The sequence below is a fragment of the Poromitra crassiceps genome (genome assembly GCF_964638095.1).
Source record: "Poromitra crassiceps genome assembly, chromosome: 13".
NCBI lineage: Eukaryota > Metazoa > Chordata > Actinopteri > Beryciformes > Melamphaidae > Poromitra > Poromitra crassiceps.
In genome coordinates, this window is record NC_139644.1 from 11,221,946 (window position 1) to 11,242,399 (window position 20,454).

Consider the following 20,454-nt stretch of genomic DNA (forward strand, 5'->3'; position numbering starts at 1 on the left):
CATTATTTCAAATAACAAAAGGGGTAAAATGGGCTTGTAGTTTCATAGGTGGATGCAGCTGGTCACATCAGACCTAATCTTTGATATGGCAAGTGGCAAAGTTGAACGAGGCGAGATAAACCTTCCCAGCAGTTCCATAAACAGCCTGCGGGTCTTGCTGTCGATTTCTCCATCACCGCCGCGACACATCTGCCAACACGTCGTAGCCCATGCTTTCGTGAAGCCTGTGTTCGAGGGCTTTGTGTGACACACCAAGTGAGGAAACGCCTCCGAAACAGCAGCTTTATTTAGATCTCGCAAGACAAAGGTGGAATGTACTAGGAACTTAGCAGGGTGCAAAACTGGATAATTGTTTCACCGTTGTTGGGCATTGCTCTTTTCCCCTCCCAGACGTGAACCAACAACTCCTCCCTATCAGAAGCCATGAAGCAAAGCTCTCACATACAGTACTGCTATACTCTCATGAACATTCCATTTTGTGAGAAACAATCGGAGTTCATACATTTGGTCATTTCTTTAGGTAAAACAGCAGTGCAGCAGAGGGAAATGCAATCCCATCTGTCACTTTTGTCTCATTTTTATAAATAAAAGGTCTACAGGCCACAGCAGCGCTGTGCCGATTAGAATGAGCGTAAAATGTAAACGCTTCTGTGCATGATAAATTATGGTTCATTAGGTTCCAGCCATCTTCAGGCAGCAAGATTTATCTGGTGCTTTGCTGAGCAGCTGACTGGATGAAAAACACTCCTGCACTGCCCCCGTGTGGATGACAGTGGCACTAGCAACACGGTTAGATCACACTACGATAAGGCGTGCACAGTTGAGCAACAAGCGAGGCATGCTAGAAACACGTCAGTGGGTGGTATTTGGAGAATCTGGGTCTGATTCTAATATCAAAGCCAAAGATACAGGAGAGGGGGGAATATAAAGGTTTTAAATTAATTTATTAAAAAAGAAAAGCATTTCTCCACTGAAGCAGAACAAACATCAATCAATTTTTCTTTACTTTTGTTTGGAACGTGTACAATCTGCAAACAGACTCGCCAGGTCGCCACAACAGAGTAAAGTCATCAAGCAAAGGGTCTGCCAACACCACAAAGTCAACACAGCCAGGGCGAACGAGGAGGAGGAGAGGGGCGGGAGGAAAACAACACAAACAGGGGAGGCAAAATAAAAAACATTTCATCAAGTGCAGGTCTGGTTTGGATAAAGCAGGTCTTTTTCCTCTGTTCAATTTACAGTTAACAACTCAGCTACTTTTCTCTTGTCTGATACATGCAAGGTCAAAGGAGACATCTGAAACTACACACGGAGATTTCATATGCTTATATCATAATTGGTTATCTGTGCAAGTATTAAAATATGTAGGTATAATGAAGTCAATTCATATGGATATGACAGAACAAGGATTTGAAAAGGGGGCGGGAAAAGGAAACAAATACTCCCATTTATCGAGTATCATTCAGAAACTACAGTTTCACCGAACAGAAATGAAGTTCATATAAAAAAAGGAAAAAAGTGAGATTTCTAAACTTAGCTCATTATCAACGGAAATGTCACCGACCTCACCGTTTGTATGCTTTACTTTCATTAAATTATTACTTATCTATAGAAGTGAAAACACATTAAAAAAACGAATCCTATGCTCCACATATGAACAACAAAATACTCAACACCTTCTCACTCCCAACTCGTCTCGCAGAACCGCTTGGGCAGGCGCCTTTGGGGACCTCCTTAACGCTCCGCGGAGCCTCCGGCGTTCTATGGAACGCACTCCGCACCGTGTTTCATGAAATGCAGCACTCCGCACCTGTGGGTTCAGGGATCACCCGCAGAAACCCCATTAGAGAGGTCTCTTTCATGGATGCAGAAGAGGATGGACAGGCGATGGTGTCAACCGGACTTGCAGATGCAGAGGTCACTCCAGAGGGTGAACATGCCTCGTCCCATCTAGATCAGGTGAACCAGCCTCAAGTTTATAATGACTTCCTTGAGATCATGAAATAGTTCAAGTCGCAGAGCATAGACACAGTGATGATCAGCCGTGTGTCCCAGCTCTTCAAGGGCCATCCAGACCTCATCATGGGCTTCAACACTTTCCTGCCACCAGGCTACAAGATTAAGGTGCAAACGAACGATATGGTGAATGTGACCACGCCGGGTCAGATTCACTACATCACGCCTCTGTCCAGGACCTCCCCGTAAGCGGAGCGTCCAGCCAGCCACCATCAGCACCAGAATCTGCCACAGGTTGGCCCGCACACCACCACCGCCCCACCCATGACCATCCAGTTGACCTTTGCCTGAACCCACAGCTGCGGAATGCTTTTTTACTGGTCGCCCCGTGCTGCGTTCCATAAAACGCTTTAGGCTCCACTGAGCGTTACGGAGGTCGCCAAGGGCGCTTGCCAAAGCGGGGCTCTGAGCCGAGTTCGGAGTGAGAATGAGCTGAAATACTGCATATCTACGTACAGCTGCTGATAAAGGAAGGTCAGTATTATGAAAGGCTAGCTGCCAAAAGGTTCAGGAATATTGGCTCCGAGTTGTTTTTGATCCCTTTCTGAGTGCGCTCATCGTTGACCGTGTCACCTTTTTTTTTTTCCTTCTTCTTTTTAAAAAGACCAAATGCTCGTCATGCTGCTTGGTTGGTCACTTCGTCCAGAGCCGTCCCGATTGGCCCAGGGAGGGCGGGCCCGCTGGCTGCCGGAGCCCCCCCGTCTGCACTGAGGTAGGTGACTCAGAAAGGCGGCGTCCGGCCCGGGCTGAAGTAGGCCCCGCCCCCCCGTCAGACCGCTTGAGGTCAACGGTCAGCTCTTAAGGGTTCATTGTTGTTAAGGCTTCCTGTGGTCTTAGTTTAGTCACCCTCCTATTTCAGTGGCAATGTCTCACAGGGGACACCTTTCAATTATGAGTTTATCCATGTCCCATTTCAATTATTTTTTTTTTTCATTCTCAACCCACTTTATTTTTCCAGTCTTTAAAGGGGTGGGCATTTTTCCCCTTCCCGATGCTCTAGAATAGATAACCCAAACTGAAAAAGAAAAACAACATAATCCTCTCCGTTTGGCACCTTTGGGAGTCAATGGTAGAAGGAGGACAAATGAAAAACGATGGGGAACGAGAGAAGAACCGTGGAAGGAAGAACCTAGAGAAGGTGTGTGATGGTGGTGGTGGTGGTGGTGGGGGGGGTTGGGTTGTGTGGTGTGTGGTGGGGATATAAGACTAGTTGAGATGGCCGCCTTGGTCGTTGGTTGCCGACGAGTCCGAGTCTGCGGCGGTGGCGGGGGTGGAGACTTGGTGATCCTCTGTCTTGATGCGCTTAGCTTCTGGTTGTTGGCCGGCCGTCTGCTCGCCGTTCTGCCGCTTGGTGGGGAGGGAGGCCGAGGCCGAGGCGTGGGCCGCCAGCAGGTGGAGGGGGCTCGCCACAGCTGTGACTGGACGGCGAAGGGGGGATATAGAAAGTGAAGGAAAAAGGTGGGTAAGTAAAAGGGAAATGTTTCACTGTCAGAATTGTTCAAACGGTGGTTAACCAACATCTGCGGGCAGAGGGCCTGTGTGGATGGCGGTTTGGGCCAGCTGCTGCTAATGTGCGATAATGGAGAACACATTTTTGCAGATACGCAGGAGAGAACGAGGGGAATGCGCCGAGCCTTTCGGCGGAGGCATAGCGACTGTTGTAACAGTTGAACATACAAAGAATTGTCGGGAGATCTTGTGATCGACTTCAGTCTGGTGGGGTTGAATTACTGCTGCAGAGGGAGTTCTCTGGCAGTGGGGCGGGGAGTAGCTGTCATGCTAACATTAACCGCTGGCGCTGATAACATGGAACAAGCTTAATAGAGATGAGATGTCAAGTTTAAGGAAGAAGTGGATTCATCCAGCAGATTTTTTTTTTTAATCAAATGTAAAACCCTACACTGATTTTACTTGGTGAGTATGAGGTGTTTGCATCCACTTTTCCAAAATTAAAAAATATTTTTTCGCCCCATAACTTTTCCAGGGCCTGGAAATTGTATTTTAAATGTCCCATGACTTTTCCAGGTCTTTCATGACCGTACGAACCATGGTTAGTAACTTGTTAATATATCGGTATCGGTGCGATGAGCAAAATAACAGAAATGTTAACATCGGTTATTGGTATCGGACAAAATGTTCATATTGGGAGGAAACAATGCTGTAAATCTAAGATCTGGGCCTTTCCAAACGTTTTGGAAATAAAGACATTACTTTTGCAAATTCAGTGTTTCTTTTGGCATGTGTTTTTCCCATATGTACAAAATTTGATTATCGTAGAAACTTGTTTTGATACAGATCATATCAACATCTATATTGGTTATCGGCCATAAAAGCAATGTTAATATTGGTTATCAGTATTGTATCGGCCAAAATATTCATAGCAGTGCATCCCTGGGCTGCGTTATGGGAAGTTTAATTTTAAATACCCTTTCAACTAAACTACATACATTTGCAAACATGCAGAACATTTTTCTTATCCTGATAGCACCTTATGTTATAAATAGTATACTATCAAGTTAAATGGTATAATGTGGGACCTTGAGAGAAGAACTGGGTGGGCATCGACGCAACGACCCAAAACAAAGTCATATTAACCTCTGAATATGAAGAGGATTAACATCAAAACATCAAACCCAAACAGTGCAGCGTCTCAGACAAAAGAATGGGGTGGGTGTTTGTGGCTCACCTGAGTTGGTCTGGATGGCAGTGGTGATGCTGTGGGTGCCATTCTGTATGATGGCCTTAATGGGCAGCTGGTGCTGGCCCAGTGGGGCCTGCTGCACTATGGTAACAGTCTGCAGGGGCATGGCTGACTGGGAGCTCTGGATGATGCAACTGGAGCCACCTATAGAGGCGTGGGTGATGGTCGGAATAGGCTCTACTTTCACTGAGAGATGACAGAAATATGAACAATGGTGTCAAGGAGTGTTCAAGAAAAACTGCTAAATTATCTGCACCACAGCAAATGTCAGCTCAAAACTACAAATCTTACAATTGCATGAGTGAATAAAAGTTAATTCACGGCTAGAGTGAAAAGGCTAATGATGGCTAAACCAATTCCTGGCAGTGAGCTATTATTTTCCGTACTGGGTAGATTTGACATATGGAGTGGACAGCTGGGACAATTTGATGCGACTGCTGAAACTGCCCAACTCTGAATGCTGCAACTTTAGGGATTCTTGGCTGAAATAGGCAACGTTTATATTTAAAATCTATCTTCTTTAGTGACCTTCTTCCCTACCGTGTCAATTTAAAAATGCCATCTCAACTACAGAACGTTTTAAGAATAGATGCTAACAATTAAGCACGTTAAGTAAAGGATAGCTCTATCAAAATGCAACTTATTTTTTCAGCAGGACAGGTGCATTATTCATGTGTGGGGATGTGTGAGCAGTAGAAGTAAACGGTAAATATGCATGAAATCCATGCAAAATGTCTTCCCTGATGAAAAACGAAGTAGTGGTTTATGAATCTTTAAGGTTATTGTTGCTAAGGATGACTTCAGGATGAAAGCGTAACTAAGTATTTATGTATATATCTATATATACTGTGGCTGGTAGAGGAAAAGGTTTCCCGCCACGCTCCCAGCTCAGTTCACTTTATCAGTTCACTTTATTTATACAGGAAAGGATAAAAAATGACATTTCGAATGTACATTTGACTGGCCTGACTCAGTTACAAACTGGTTTTCAGCAGGTTCCTGTTCTGCAGTACATTACACAAATTTAATTAATATACAAGAACATGTTCAATTTCACTACATACAATTTTACAGACCTAACAAAAACAATTACATTTACAAACATTCATTCATTCATCAATACAAAACAGCAACAACAACAAAATTAAAACCTAGGGGTGAGTCGGATCAGTGATTACAGGTGTTTTCTAGCATCAGATGTTTGTAGGCTTTTTTGAAATGTGAGATGGAGGTTATTTCTCTGGTGTCTCTCACCTTTGATGTCTGTGTGCTCTCCGTTCTCCTGCGGCTCCATCTTGGGGATGATGCTTGCGGCTTGCTGGGTGATCAGCGCCGGGCTGAGGGTTGCTGCCTGGATCTGCTGCAGGATGTGGACAGCCTGGAGGGCAGGCTGCGAGGTGCTGGTGGTCACTGGCGAGGCCATGGTGTAGGTCACTGGCTTGATGCTTTGAGGTAACTGGCGCTGGACTGCTATTAGTACCGGCTGGTTGTTGACAGGCGAACCTGGAACAGATCCAACACAACCCCCCCGCCGCTGGTATTAATAACGACAGTTGGGAGTAGGGGTGCAACTAAACTAACGATTATTTTCATTATCAATTAATCTAGCGATTATTTTCTCGACTAATCGATTAGTCGTTTGGTCTATAAAATGTCACAAAATGGTGAAAAATCTCAATCACTTTTTCCCCCAAATCCCAAGATGACGCCCTCAAATGTCTTGTCCTGAGCAACAGTCCACAACCCAAAGATAATCAATTTACTGTCATAAAAGACTAAAGAACACAGAAAATATTCACATCTGGCTGGAACGAGATCATTTTAGTATTTATTTTCCTTAAGAATTAGTCTAAACAATTAATAAATTACTTAAAAATATAGTTGCCAATTAATTTTCTGTTGATTGACTAATCGACTAATCTTTGCAGTTCTAGTTGGGAGTATAGATCACTGTTGAGTAGGTTTAGTTTAATTGATCTAATCAGACTCGATGAAACTTTAATAACCCCTGTGGGGAAATTGGGTCATAGCAGATACTGCTAAGACCAAACTGTATATATAAGGAGGAAGGTATTAAACATATCACAACTGACGTTTACAATTAAAATACATAACAAATGAGATCATATGATAGTATTAAGAGAAATATATGAATTTACATGCTAGCATATGTGTGAAAAATGTCCATCATATTCACATTAATAGGTACAAACCAACCACTTAATTGAGCATGATCTCGTACCTGGTGTGTTTTGTGCAAAGCGTGCTTCCTGGATGACGGCCAGTTTGGGCTGGACCGTCATGACAGTGGGCGGGGCGGGGGCGGGCTCCAGCTCCATGGGAACAGGGGAGCCCTCTCGTGATAGGCTGTCAGGGGTCTGCACACCGCTGGAGTGAGCGGACAATACCCCCGAGTGATTGGGTGAGGCCGGGGCGCTCCTGAAACAGATGGGGGCACAAAAAGCTCATGTTAAAATTAATCTGCGTTCAGAAAAAAAAGTGGTTATGACAGGGGTGGGCAACATTTTTTCCAGAGGGCCATACTGACTTACATAAAGTAAGCAAAGGGCCACACATTGGAGATCATACCTGCTAACTCTCCCGCTCTTTTTAACCCGTTCCCGTTAATCTCCCGATATAATAGTGATACAAATCCAATGGCTGTAGGAGATGGGATTTACTAACATAATTCTGCCTTTTATTGAGTTTTTGGGGGTTGTTTTGTTTTCCTTTGAGGACGTTGGGGGGCCGGATTGAGATGGTCCAGGGGCCGGGGCAGGCCCTGGGGCTTTTTATATAACTCGCCCATTTGGAGTAAAATTTACTCCAAACGGGCAAGGTATATAAAAAATTACCCCCCTAAAGTTGTTATGAAAAGGTGAAATTAGCTATATAGACCAAAATCGTGCTTTGCCCCTCACTGGAAAGATGTTTAATCCTGTTACAACATGGGGGGAATGCCTACAGCCCCAGACGCCTAGTGGCCATTCGAGGAACTACAGCTGTTATAAATTAAATGTAATCAACAATACGCTGTCATGCATATTTACTGATTTGCAAACAATAAATGCATAACAAATACTATTTAAATAAAACTTTGTGCACTCTAAAATTAGGCAATCAAAAAACAACACATGCATGAACACATCATTTTGTGGTCTAATGTGTCAAACTTCACCATAAAATGTAAACAGATTATGTTAATAACTACCTTGTAACCCCATAGTTTGTGGCAAGCTGTTGAAATCTGAGTGTGAGAGATTGTACGTTTTTGTTTCCAGGTTATTTTCACACTGAGTTGCAAAGCTTTCAGATGATGACTCATCTTGAAACATTTGGTTCTATTGTACAAAATGAGCTCACTGGCCGGCTTGCACCAACCAGTTTTTGTCAAGCGGGGCGGGGTGTGGAGAGAATTTAGAGTTGTTGTAATACCTCCCTCAAGGTCTAGGGGGCACTATCTGCAGTAAGCTGCTCTAATCTAGGACTTCTTGGTGAGAGGCTTGATAGAGGTCTAAATGGTGTGATTCTGGGTCAGTCCCCAGAGTGAAGAGAGGAGGAGGAGGGGGCTGAAGCAGAGCTCTGTGACTTTGCTTTTTTGTAAATAAATAATTTGTATACTTTTTAACTTCTAGTTTATTGGTCTTCATTATGTTAGAATAGTAATTTTACCACAGGGGCCTCTGCTGGACAAATCTTCAATCAAGCCAATATTGTAGACGGCAGTAAACTGTGATTTCCGTTTAATATGACTAATACAGTTTGTCACAGAAGTACCGTTTGAGTGACAGCAGGGCAAGTTTGCTAAAGAGCTCACCTGGAGGAGAGGGGTCCGTGGGGGGTCCTGAAGCAGGGGACACCCCGGGGCCTTCGTTTCCTGAAGGCCTGCTCGATGAGCTTGCTCTCGGAGGACGGGTCTATCCTCCAGAAGGAACCTTTGCCGGGTTCCTCCTGCGACCGGGCCACTTTGATGAAATAGCGGTTTAAGGACAGGTTGTGGCGGATCGAGTTCTGCAACAGAGCAAACACATTAGTGGTGAAGACAGCAAGTCTCGCCGCAACAAAGCCGGCAGCTGGCAGACTAAAGAAAAGACAGATTTTGAAATATGGTTCTGTATCTATAGAATAGTGTATATGATGCATCCTAACAAAGCGAACTGGTCATATTCAACTTATTCAATGTTGGAGAGCAGGCCTTATGACTAGAAAAATGCCCTCTCAACTATGACAACTAGGCCTTGTAGGTTTTGAGGCATTTCAGCTGCTTGGTGCCTACATTCCTCAGCAACAGGGTGTCTGTTGTAGCGTCACGCTGACTTGATATCAGTGAAAGCAGAACTCACCTGCCAGCCCTTGTCTGCAGTCCTGTAGTAGGGGTAGTTCTTTGTGATGTGAGTATATATTCCATTTAGTGTGAGCTGCTTGTCCTGAGCCAGCGTTATGGCTTGGACGATTAGCTGTGCATAGGAGTACGGAGGTTTGGAGTCATCCTGTGGCACAGACAAGGAACTGCAGCTGTTAAATCACATACTGGAGCAAGACTCTGGTGTTAAGACACATGAAAACATGTGCCATCATGCAATCATTTAACACAAAAAAACACATTGTTTATATCTCCAAGCTGCACTGTAAAAACACATCATTCATATCTCTAAGCTGCACTGTAAAAACACAGCTAACTCACAAAACGGAGCTGTATCATCCCCACTAATTGAGAGCCAGTACATTCCCCTATTTGCCCAAATGAAATGCTGGTGTTGGTATTAGGGGTGTCAGAAGAAAAAAACAGATTCATGGTAAGAATCACAATTCTTATCTTCTACGATTTTGAATCAATTCACAAATTAAAAAAAAACATTTTTTACAACCAGTGTAGTGCAAGTTTAGCATGAATAAATGTTCCCTTTGGTCTTAGGTTTGCCTTTGTGTGTACTGTCAGTGTTTACATTATTGCAATCAGTTGATAAAACCAAAAACAAAAGAAAAAAGAACAATCTTTTATTCTGCTTTCATGCCATAATTTGCTACAAGGTCTTTCTTAGGACACGGCGGACTGGCATAGATCCTGAAAACCCGCTATGTACTGAATCAGGAATAGTTTTGAATCAAGTATCTATTTTTAATCAAATCGTGACCCCAGTAATCTAAATTAAATTGAATGGTGAGATAGCAAAAGATTCACAGCCCTATAGTCAGTATGGTCAACATTAGATCATCTGCTTCTCGCATGCCTTTGGTAAGAATAATCACAGACTGCCTGGTTGGTAATCATGAGTCTGCTGTGTGCAGTTTGCTGACATTACAGGATTTCGGGGGAATCAAGGTTGAGATTTTCCAAACAGCTGCGAGTTGGAGACAACCATATGAAGTTGCCCAATGCAGCTTTAAGATCAGATTGAGTTGTTGCTGCATGATTTTGACCAAAAATATCAATTTCGATATTGCAACACATGTGGAAGGAGTTCCTCTACATATTTTGGGGCAATTTGTGAATGACAGTTGTCCACACTGCAGAATGTGTGAACTCTACAAACAAAATGTAGATTAATAATGCCTTAGCAACCTTTCCGTAACATGCAGGCATTAACAACACAGCTTGGTCTCACCTTGGGGCTGTCCCCACCGGAGGCCTCTTTGTCGTTGTCCGGCTGGGAGTTGTCGTTTAGAAGCTGCAGCTCTGCAGAGCTGACCATGCGACCACCCATCCTGTAGCCTGAAGACCCCGCGCCCCGTGGACTGGAGGGGCACGAATTAGCAGCACTGGAGGAGAAGCAAGAAGACTGTTAATACAGCACACACACCTGATATACAAACAGACATTTGAAAACAAAATGTTGATGGGCAATTTAAACTACATGCCGAAAAAAGCAATTAACCAACACTGTAGATTTGAAACAAGTGCTTCTTAAGCCTGGCATCTCTAGGAAGGGGGACAGCTCAGCTCAGCCATAGTCTCTGCTGCAGTGGCCAACACCTATGCAAATAGCTTATGTGTAGAAAGTACCGCAGTCCTTTCGTGACCCACAATTGCCTAAAGCAATAAAGCATCAGGATCTTAATCACTTCAAATGATCAAGTAAATGGGTTGAATAACTAGGTATCAAAGGCTTAATGTAAAGGAAGACTTGCAGAGTAAAAGCCCATTCTCTGGGAATCCAGAGATGTTCATAAACCAAACAGAGTTGTAGGAGCTTGGGATTCCCACATGCACAGCTGTGCCCTTCTACTCTTAATATCAAAGAAACACAGATCGGATGCTACTTACTCCTACAACAGGCTTAGCTGATGAACCCTGATACAGTCAGAATGCTACTTACTCCCACAACAGGCTTAGCTGATGAACAGATAATCAGAATGCTACTTACTCCTACAACAGGCTTAGCTGATGAACACTGATACAGTCAGAACGTTACTTACTCCTACAACAGGCTTAGCTGATGAACACTGATACAGTCAGAAGGCTACTTACTCCTACAACAGGCTTAGCTGATGAACACTGATACAGTCAGAACGTTACTTACTCCTACAACAGGCTTAGCTGATGAACACTGATAGTCAGAATGCTACTTACGCCTATAACAGGCTTAGCTGAACACTGATACAGTCAGAATGTTACTTACTCCTATAACTGACTTAGCTGATGAACACTGATAGTCAGAATGCTACTTACGCCTATAACAGGCTTCGCTGAACACTGATACAGTCAGAACGTTACTTACTCCTACAACAGGCTTAGCTGATGAACACTGATACAGTCAGAAGGCTACTTACTCCTACAACAGGCTTAGCTGATGAACACTGATACAGTCAGAACGTTACTTACTCCTACAACAGGCTTAGCTGATGAACACTGATAGTCAGAATGCTACTTACGCCTATAACAGGCTTAGCTGAACACTGATACAGTCAGAATGTTACTTACTCCTATAACTGACTTAGCTGATGAACACTGATAGTCAATTTTACTACAGTTGAGAAAACGCACTTATTCCAAGTCGTGTTGGACAAAAGTATCTGCTAAATGACAATGTACTGCATTGAATTTGGTTAGGATTTGTATTGGCACAGACAATTTACAGTACACGTGTGTGCAGTAGACACGCCTTCAAGTGAGACTCGAGTCAAAACTAACAAAAGGAGAAACGTGGTATTGATCTGAGTCTACTGGGTTGTTTCTTGGCCATCTGGCCACATTGGACAGTTAGAGAGGATCTACGACTCTGATGCGGTCACCTCCCACTCCTCTCCCTGCATCCAGTGAACTAAGCCTAAGCTGATAGAGAGATGCCCCATATAGAGGCTGTACATCCCCCCATGGAGGCCGTGACAAGGTTAGTCGACACCTCCAGGGACTGACTTCTCTTCGGATTTGGGATCTTAGCCTGACAAAAGTGCAAGCCTCGTCGGCGGCGTTGGGTGGCCGTGCTTTACTCAGTAATAAGGGTTAAATGTATAGCTATACTATACTTTATTTACTATTTCACCCAGTTAATAATATGATAGAGCACTTTTCAAACCCAAAGTTACAAATTGCCTCACAAGGACAAAGTGCAAGTAGGTACTGTAAAAAAAAAAAGAAGCCAAGAGATAAAAGGAGAAACAAATGACTATAGACCTTATTCGACTGACGTCACTCACGTACGGGCACGCCCACCGCCGCCATGTTCTCGACATAGCGCTGCAGCTCTTAAGTGATCTAACCTATGTGAGAGCAGCGTTTATAGGAAGCTAGCCGCCGTCAGCGTTACCTGTATCGTTCCAATTGTGTTCGGATGGTGACCTGCGTTAGGCATGGTCCCCGTGGTTTGTTTCTATCTCTACCGTCCACAGACGTGAAGGGAGCGAGACGGAGGATACGTCAGCACAGGAGAGGTGTGTGGATAGTTGGGAGAGACAGGTGAAGCTTTCTGACAGCTCCTCACAGCAAAGTCTGTTCACCTCGTTGTTTCTTTTGTTTATTATTACTACAGGCATTAACGGCAGCATACAAACAACAACTCGGGGTTTTTTATTGCTGTCATCACTATCGCTATTTTGTAATGGAACAGAAACGACAATAAGGCCGTTACTATAGTTGTCAGCTGCAGGACGGTATGTCAACAATATTGGGCTGTCCGGGGTTAGCGAATAAGGTCTATAGATGGATACAAAAAAGATAATCAAATGAATGAATAAACACATTAAAATCTTATAGAAAATTTGAATGAGACCAGGAGTAGTAATGGTACATCAAATTAAAAGAGGATACTGACTACGAGCAGTAACAAGTAGTGTAGTCGTCACCATTTCTATAGTATATGAATACCTAATGGTGCCGGTGGGCGAGGGCAGGGGGCTCATGAGGTGGGCGATGTTGTCTGGAATGTTGATGGTCAGGGGAGAAATGTGGGGCTGGACTGGTTTCACTGGGGACTCCGGTGCTTCACGCTTCACTTTCTTGCCACTGGACAGCGCTGTGAAGGTGATCTTGATGTTTGTGCTGGGGAACCTGAAAGTGCACCTGAAGACAAGAAGAAGAAAAAGAAGAGAAGTGGTATCAAAAACCCAGAGGTCTCATGGCCCCCTCCCTTCCTGAGGCACTCATTGGCGAGACAAAAGCATTTCAAGACACATCCAACGTTAACGTGAAAATATCACGCCGCAAGACGTGATGACCCAAGACACAATAAGCTGCCCATTTTTAATTAGCTAGGAGAAACAATGCATGCTAGTTAATTAAATCTGAATACTGATGCAATCATTTTGTTTGAGGTTGATTGCCAAACCACACCACTGATGTAAGCAGCAAGCTCAATAGCATTTATCACACTAAACTCCAACTTTATTATTACTGCTAGCAGAGTATGGCTACCGCGACGCGGGACCACACGTCAGTGGGAGGATATGGCTAAATTTAGGGCGGTGTGGTAAACACAAACGCATGCTTGAGGCACACTCCCCTCAGCAGCATGTAAACAGGAACAGCATGCATGCCTTGGATGGAAGTGTGCACTTCTTTCTGTAGTTAATTTGGGAAAAATCTACCCTCGGATACACCGTTCGATGTCATCAATCTGTCGTGTTATTTTTGTTTGGGGATGGGTATTTCTATAAATACCATCTGAAATTAGCTAGAGCGGATGTGTGTGTTCTTCTTGTTCCCCCCCATTAAAACATGTCTATGTGGTGTCATGTACCAAAAACACTCTCAATCCATTTTTACACTTTCATTTTCCAGCATCTCTCTGAGCCTTGCTGAGAACAGGCTGTTTCGGTTGCCATGTCTATAAGGCTTGTTAATATTAACGAGCCTCTGTACGGCCAATTTAAATAAAGAGTGAAACGTGAGACACCGCAGCCCGGCAGGTACAGGTAGGGGAAACCCTGGTAAATGGACAATGCCAACCGTTCAACCACTTTGTGTGTGAGTGTGTGTGGGGGGGGAGGGGTTACCATGCGTTTTGATAGTAGGCAGCGGGCTTAGCTAACATAGCTAACAACAGCTAATTAGCATGCCAGCTCGTCCACGGTCAGAATCAAATTGTCATTACGTATGATTATAGTTCCATTTATAGTCATACATCATCTCCCCATTTTACCAACCCACTTACATTTTTGAACTGGAGCACAAAAGCAAGTTATTTCGTCAAAAAATATTTGGCGATCGGTGTGGCTAATCAACATCGTCAGCACATGACCCAGAAAAATACACTGGAGGGGGGGGGGCTTTATGACCCAGGGTACTAAGAGTTTTCAGTTTTGATTAAAAAAAAAGCTCCTCGTTCCTTCACGATAGAGGTTTATATTTGTGGGAAGGAGGGGGACAATTGAGGGAAAATGTGCATGATTGCAACACTCACAAATACCACTGAGGGAACCGTTCTAAATCAGTGTAAAGTTGGGTCAGCCCGACACCATGGAGACGGAGCGAGCCCAGATCGTTTTGCCGAGGCCCCGTTCTTCATTGGGTTCAGAGTGGCAGGCTGAGGCACAGCACTTCTTTGCCAAGCCCTAACAGAGTTGGCGTGTACAGAGAGAACTATGTCCCCGGCCGACACCTACGTCTCAAATTAGCTTGGCCACTCACAGAAGGAGACTCAAAACACTTCCTGGAAGCAGACGGGTGAGGGGAGACACTTTCATTATGCATGTGCCCTCCAAACATCCTTTCCAGAGTGTAGCCTGCCATCTCCAGCACAAAAAAATATATAAAGATCTGATAATTATGGAAGATCCTTACACCAGATCAGAGAGCATTTCTCAGAATCCAAACTACGATGTATACCTAGCAGGTTAATGTTGACACACCTCTGAGAACAGGAAATACACTGTTGTAAATAGAACTAGAAATGTGAAAAACAATCGTGTTTTTCATTACATCATATCCTGTTTGTCACTACCTGCTGCAGGTTGTTGTTGTAAAGCCAAACATTAATATTACACCCAATACTAACTAGCCTGAAATAAACATGTTGGCCGTAAAACAATTCGTTAAAAACAAGCCCTGGACTCCGGGCTTCTCCTGGCAACCACTAGGGCGTCTTTGACACAGGAATGCTCGGCTTTAGACGTCACATTCCATACCGAGTGCTGCCTGTGTATGATTACAAAGGCAGCGCATGCTGGGTTTACAACCCTATAAGTTCACACTGTGTGTGCATGTGTTGGAAGATAGTGTTAATATGTTGTTGCTGTAGTTGACTCAACAAGTCCGACTGATAAATTCCCCTGGAGAAGTAGATCACCCAAACAGCCACTACTTTAACAGGCATTTGCCTTTATAAACATTCAAGGGGGGGGTGGAGGGGAGAAAATGCAACACTTCAGTTTGAATTAATGTTGGAAATCTCAATGCAACAAGCTCACAGAATAGAAAGCCCTGTTCATTTTGTTGAGCAACCCCCCCCCCCCATCCCACACACACCGTCACAACAATGTATTCATCGGGACCTCTTTGCCCCCCCCCCCTCCCCCCTCCATGCAGAATGAGGCCTGAACTCCAAAACACAAACGCACAGTTGCTATGCTGCTTAGCTGTGAGGATGACAACAACAAACAAAGCTTGTTCAACAAAAGGTTTACCAACTCTGTATTAGAGTAAACACGTTCACTTTAGTTTTCACTTATATTTACTGGGTTTTTAACCCCGCTCCACCCCCCCAATTTTGCAGATAGTAAACAAGAGAAGTCAGCGAGAGCAAGAGCAACAACTTGGGAGAAAATCTGTGGGTGTGGAGACAGGGGCGTGAAGGGGGGGTTGCAGCTCCTTTCACTTCAGTCTGTTTACATCACCAAAGAGGAATCCCTGGAATATAACCAACCTGTCCCCTGGGCCAGAGCTCAGCCAGTTCTCTCATGCTGTCAGCCCTGCTTCCTTACCGGCACCCTTCTTACGGTCTGGGTTGTTAACGTTAACTGCGCTATCTAGTTACAGATTACGATAAAGCATGTGAGGAAGGTCGCGGCCATGCTTGCTAGGAAGTGTCTTAAGCAACAGGAGTAAATGCAAGTCTATTAGGACTGCGGCTGATTAAAAGCTCTTTAGTGCCAGCCGACCTGATCAATATGAGAACATGAAACCACTTGGTGTTCCTTGAAGGGGAATTGATCCATACACCTCATAGTACAGTTAACGCCTGTTCCATTAACTACACGTCATGCTGGCTGCATGACGTGTAGTTAATGGAACAGGCGTTCACATCGCAATCATGTCCCAATACATCAGTGTACTCTAAACATACAATTCCTGTCAAATTAATTACGGCACAACAAAACAAATGGGAACATGAATGACGCTGACGAAAACAAATGCAACATAATTTCAAATACAAAAAAATATTACAATAGTATCCACAAGCCTGCAACTATAAATGACAGACCAAAAGTATTGTCCATGTTCATTCAGCTGTGCAGAAACTGGATTAGACTATCAAGCAGAGAAAAACAAACAAAAGCAAAGTTAAGACAAAGAATGTAGTTAATGACAAAATACACCATATAAAACACACCATAAAATCAACAGCAGATGTAATGTTCACTATTAGACTTTTTCAGCAGTCTAGAAATCGCATCAAACCAAACAAGTTGACTAAATGTTTTGCACAAAGTTGCTTAGCGTGAATAACGTGGTTCAAATTGCAACTTAATGATTTGGTTTAGAGCAAGATGGAAAAGCTGGAAAATCCTGGTCAATATTGGCTGTAGCTGGTGAGTTTGTCTAAACTAAACTAAATAAACTTTAAAAAAGAGCAAGAAGAAGAAAAATGGGGGGGGGGGGTTAGATTACCGATATAGATTACATATTGTATGCTGGGTTATTTACACACCATGCCAACCTTTTGTGATCATTTATTTTGCCTTTTGTCCCCTCTCTCCTTTCTCTGTGGACTGCACAGACTGTTCCAGAATAACACAAAGTCTAGGCAATGTAATGAACTGAAAAAGTGAAGTGCAATCACAGCTATGTTTTGGGTGTATCCCAGGAAGAGCGGCTGTTGTATTATGCATAGCTAATGGGGATCCTAATAATAAACAAATCATACATTCCATTATAAAACCTTTGGGGTCATGTTCTCAAATAAAATCTATATGATTTTCTTATAATGTTAGGTTTGAATGAATATTGGTGAATGTTTTCGCCATACAAGAGACAAACATCGGTCATGTAAACAGCCCTCGAAGTTAAACAATGGCACATTGCAGGCTAGACGCTACAAGTTACCTACAGCTAGCCAAGTTATCTCATTAACTTTCTATTAATGGCGACACGTGGTCTGATAAAGCTACATCTACAGCCTACATAATATACAATGCTAAATGTTAAGCAGATGATTGGTAATATATTGTAAAGTGGCCTAGCTCAGTCTCAACGGAAGGCCAAAGGTCCTCCAGCAGGCCCCCGTCCTGCTGCTGTTGTGAGCCTGGTAGGGCGGGGACGACTGGTTTGTTTACGTTTAGGGGTCGAGTGGAGCTCCATTCACAACTACGGAGAAGCTACAGCTAACTGATAGCTAACTTGGTTACCTGGTGGGTCAACGCATGTCAAAAACAACAACCGTATAACGTTACTTGTGACTTGTGGATGTGACAAACTGCAACTAGCATTAACATTACACCACCATATCACCAATAGCATCGCATTTAAAACCTTGTGATGGCTAATTAGACACGATACAGACTGAGGAATGCGGCTATCGCTAGCCACTGGAGGCAATGAGGGAGTCAGCCAGTCGGCCAATTAACACGTTTACTCACGAGAATGACAACAAAGAAAAAGGGCATTGTGGACAGGATGCGGAGTCCTAGCTAACAAGCTAAAACACGTGTTCCTCTCAACCTAGCTAGCAAACACAAACCAATGTTGTTATAACTGTTGACTTTAGCTGGCTTGGCTAACACCAACAGATAGCATTAGCATGCACATGTTCACCAAGGGGGAAACTTACATTCGTGGTAGCTGCAGAGGAGGGGCGCCCCGTCTGAGGAACACTCCGTCTACAAACACCCCGTTTTTACCGAGACACCTCAGGTAGAAGTCTCCGCTGCCGGTGCCGTCGTCGCTGGCCGTGAATATCTCCAGATGCCTTCGGGAGATGAAGCTGGAGTGGCCCATGCTCACGTCGACGGAGCCCTGAGACGAGTTCCTGCCGATGGTCACCGAGCGCTTTTTCATCATGTATTCGAATTCACGGCCCTCGAGCCGGGCAACCGGCCCAGACGATCCGCTCACCACGGCCATTTTCAGGTAAAAGGGTCGAAACGCCGAATACTTTGAAAGATAAAACACCGGTATGCAGACGCCTGACTGCGGCCTTTCAAAGGCGTCGTAAATGGAGCAAATCTACAACAGGGGCATCAAATTAAATACAGGAATTTAGAGGGGAACATGCGAGGCCAGGGACAGCGGCTCCGACCCACCGCCGAGAGAAAGGGTAGCGGAAAGATCCAACCAAACAACAGTGCAAGAGGCGGATATGCCTTGACCGACAGCGCTCCTGACCAATTAGATGCGAGGAAGCGCATGCAGCTACGCGGCTGCGGCCAATCAGACGCAGGCATTAACCCGAGGACAGACTCAAGGTCGGTTGATCGGTAGCAATACGCGCATATGCTTGGTTAGACATAAGACATGGCATTGGATCTTTAAACGAGAAGGGGAAGGATTAAATCAGTTTACACGTGCAACCCCCCCCATCCCCCATAATGATCACACATCATGGGGGTGGTTATTGACAATTTATCCTCGTGCATCGACAATAATGTACACAGTGCAATAATGAGACGGGAGGAAATCATAGCGATGTAATCGACTGGCAAGAAAATCAGCTCAGAGCTCAGTCACCACATCGCACCGGCGCAAAATCACAAAATGTTCTGCCTCGTCCACTACAAAATCCATGCCTGGTTTTGAATACCCCTCCTTCTGCAGCAGCTTGTTACTTTATAATCATGACTGAGTTTGTCCATGTTTTAGAATAATCATTATTATAATCTGTATTCTGATTTATCGTCAGCTACTTGTTTATAGCCTTGTTTGTTTATAGCCTTTTTAATATGAATATGTGCTAGTGGTGCTGTCTGTAAGCCCCAGTGATATTGTCAGGAACAGGGTGAATGACCCTGCCATCTGTGGCCCAAAGAGACTTGTTTGTAAACAGTCTGTGTGTGTGTGTGTGTGTGTGTGTGTGTGTGTGTGTGTGTGTGTGTGTGTGTGTGTGTGTGTGTGTGTGTGTGTGTGTGTGTGTGTGTGTGTGTGTGTGTGTGTGTGTGTGTGTGTGTGTGTGTGTGTGTGTGTGTGTGTGTGTGTGTGTGTGTGTGTGTGTGAGTGGGGGGAGGGGTTGTAAGCACCTTCAAGCAGACCTACCACCTCTCAGGTCAATCACACCTCTCACGAGAGGTGACAAGTATGAACATGCATTAATGGTATGTTTTCACTGAATGCAATGTCACCCTGAGACCAAGACTCATCATTAACATACTCGTAACAAGAGTAACTGCAGCGCTGCTCTGTTGAACCCATTTTTAGTTTGAGAACGCTGAAATAAAACAGGGAGGAGGAGGCCAACAGGGACAAGGCCAAACAGGAACAACACATTGGAAACTGATATGAATCATTATTAAGAAGTAAATCACCCCCCCCCCCCACAAATATATACATAAATAAAATAAAATGCATTACTTATCAACAGTTGACAATTAAAGACGGTGCATCTGCATGAGACACATCACTGTGACTATGTGATACTGATGATGTCTGCTCCTCGCTGGAAATAATTTTTTGACACTCATATTCTGTTCCTGTGAAGCAGTCTACGACTTCTGGGAAAAACTTAATACTGGTCTCATGGCTTTCATTTCTTAAATACTTAATGCCAACACTGAAATAAAACAGGGAGGAGGAGGCCAACAGGGAGAAGGCCAAGCAGGAACAACACATTAGAAACTGATATGATTATCATCAAGGAGTAAACATTAACAACCACAAATAACTAATTTAATTGTCATTACTTCATCGCCAGTTGACAATTAAAGATGGTGCATCTGCATGAGAAACATCACTGTGACTATATGGTGTGATAATGATGATGTGTGCTCCTTGCTGGAAACAATAATTTGACACTCATTCTGTTCCTGTGAAGCAGTCTACGACTTCTGGGGAAAACTTAGTACCAATGGCTTTAATTTCTTAAATACGTAATGCCAATTTGTGCTGAAAGATATTTTTACTATTGCAAAGAAAACAAGTAAATTTAAATATA

General features: G+C 43.9%; 1 protein-coding gene across 1 annotated transcript; it reads right to left on the minus strand.

Annotated features, from left to right (window-relative positions):
- Nucleotides 1-927: 927 nt before the first annotated feature.
- foxk2b (forkhead box K2b) lies at nucleotides 928-18,606 on the minus strand. The gene is made up of 9 exons (XM_083649491.1): nucleotides 18,142-18,606; nucleotides 13,023-13,217; nucleotides 10,324-10,477; nucleotides 9,061-9,207; nucleotides 8,535-8,728; nucleotides 6,960-7,156; nucleotides 5,972-6,220; nucleotides 4,703-4,903; nucleotides 928-3,434 (listed from the first exon to the last, which is right to left on the minus strand). The coding sequence occupies exons 1-9, from the start codon at nucleotides 18,432-18,434 to the stop codon at nucleotides 3,223-3,225; spliced, it is 1,842 nt and encodes a 613-aa protein (XP_083505617.1). The 5' UTR covers nucleotides 18,435-18,606; the 3' UTR covers nucleotides 928-3,222.
- Nucleotides 18,607-20,454: the final 1,848 nt, after the last annotated feature.

Coding starts and splice junctions, on each gene's coding strand:
- foxk2b (XM_083649491.1), bottom strand. CDS start 18,434: ATGGCCGTGGTGAGCGGATCGTCTGGGCCGGTTGCCCGGCTCGAGGGC. Junction 9,208..10,323: donor CCGGTGGGGACAGCCCCAAG/GTGAGACCAAGC, acceptor TCTGTGCCACAG/GATGACTCCAAACCTCCGTA. Junction 8,729..9,060: donor CTGCAGACAAGGGCTGGCAG/GTGAGTTCTGCT, acceptor GCTCTGTTGCAG/AACTCGATCCGCCACAACCT.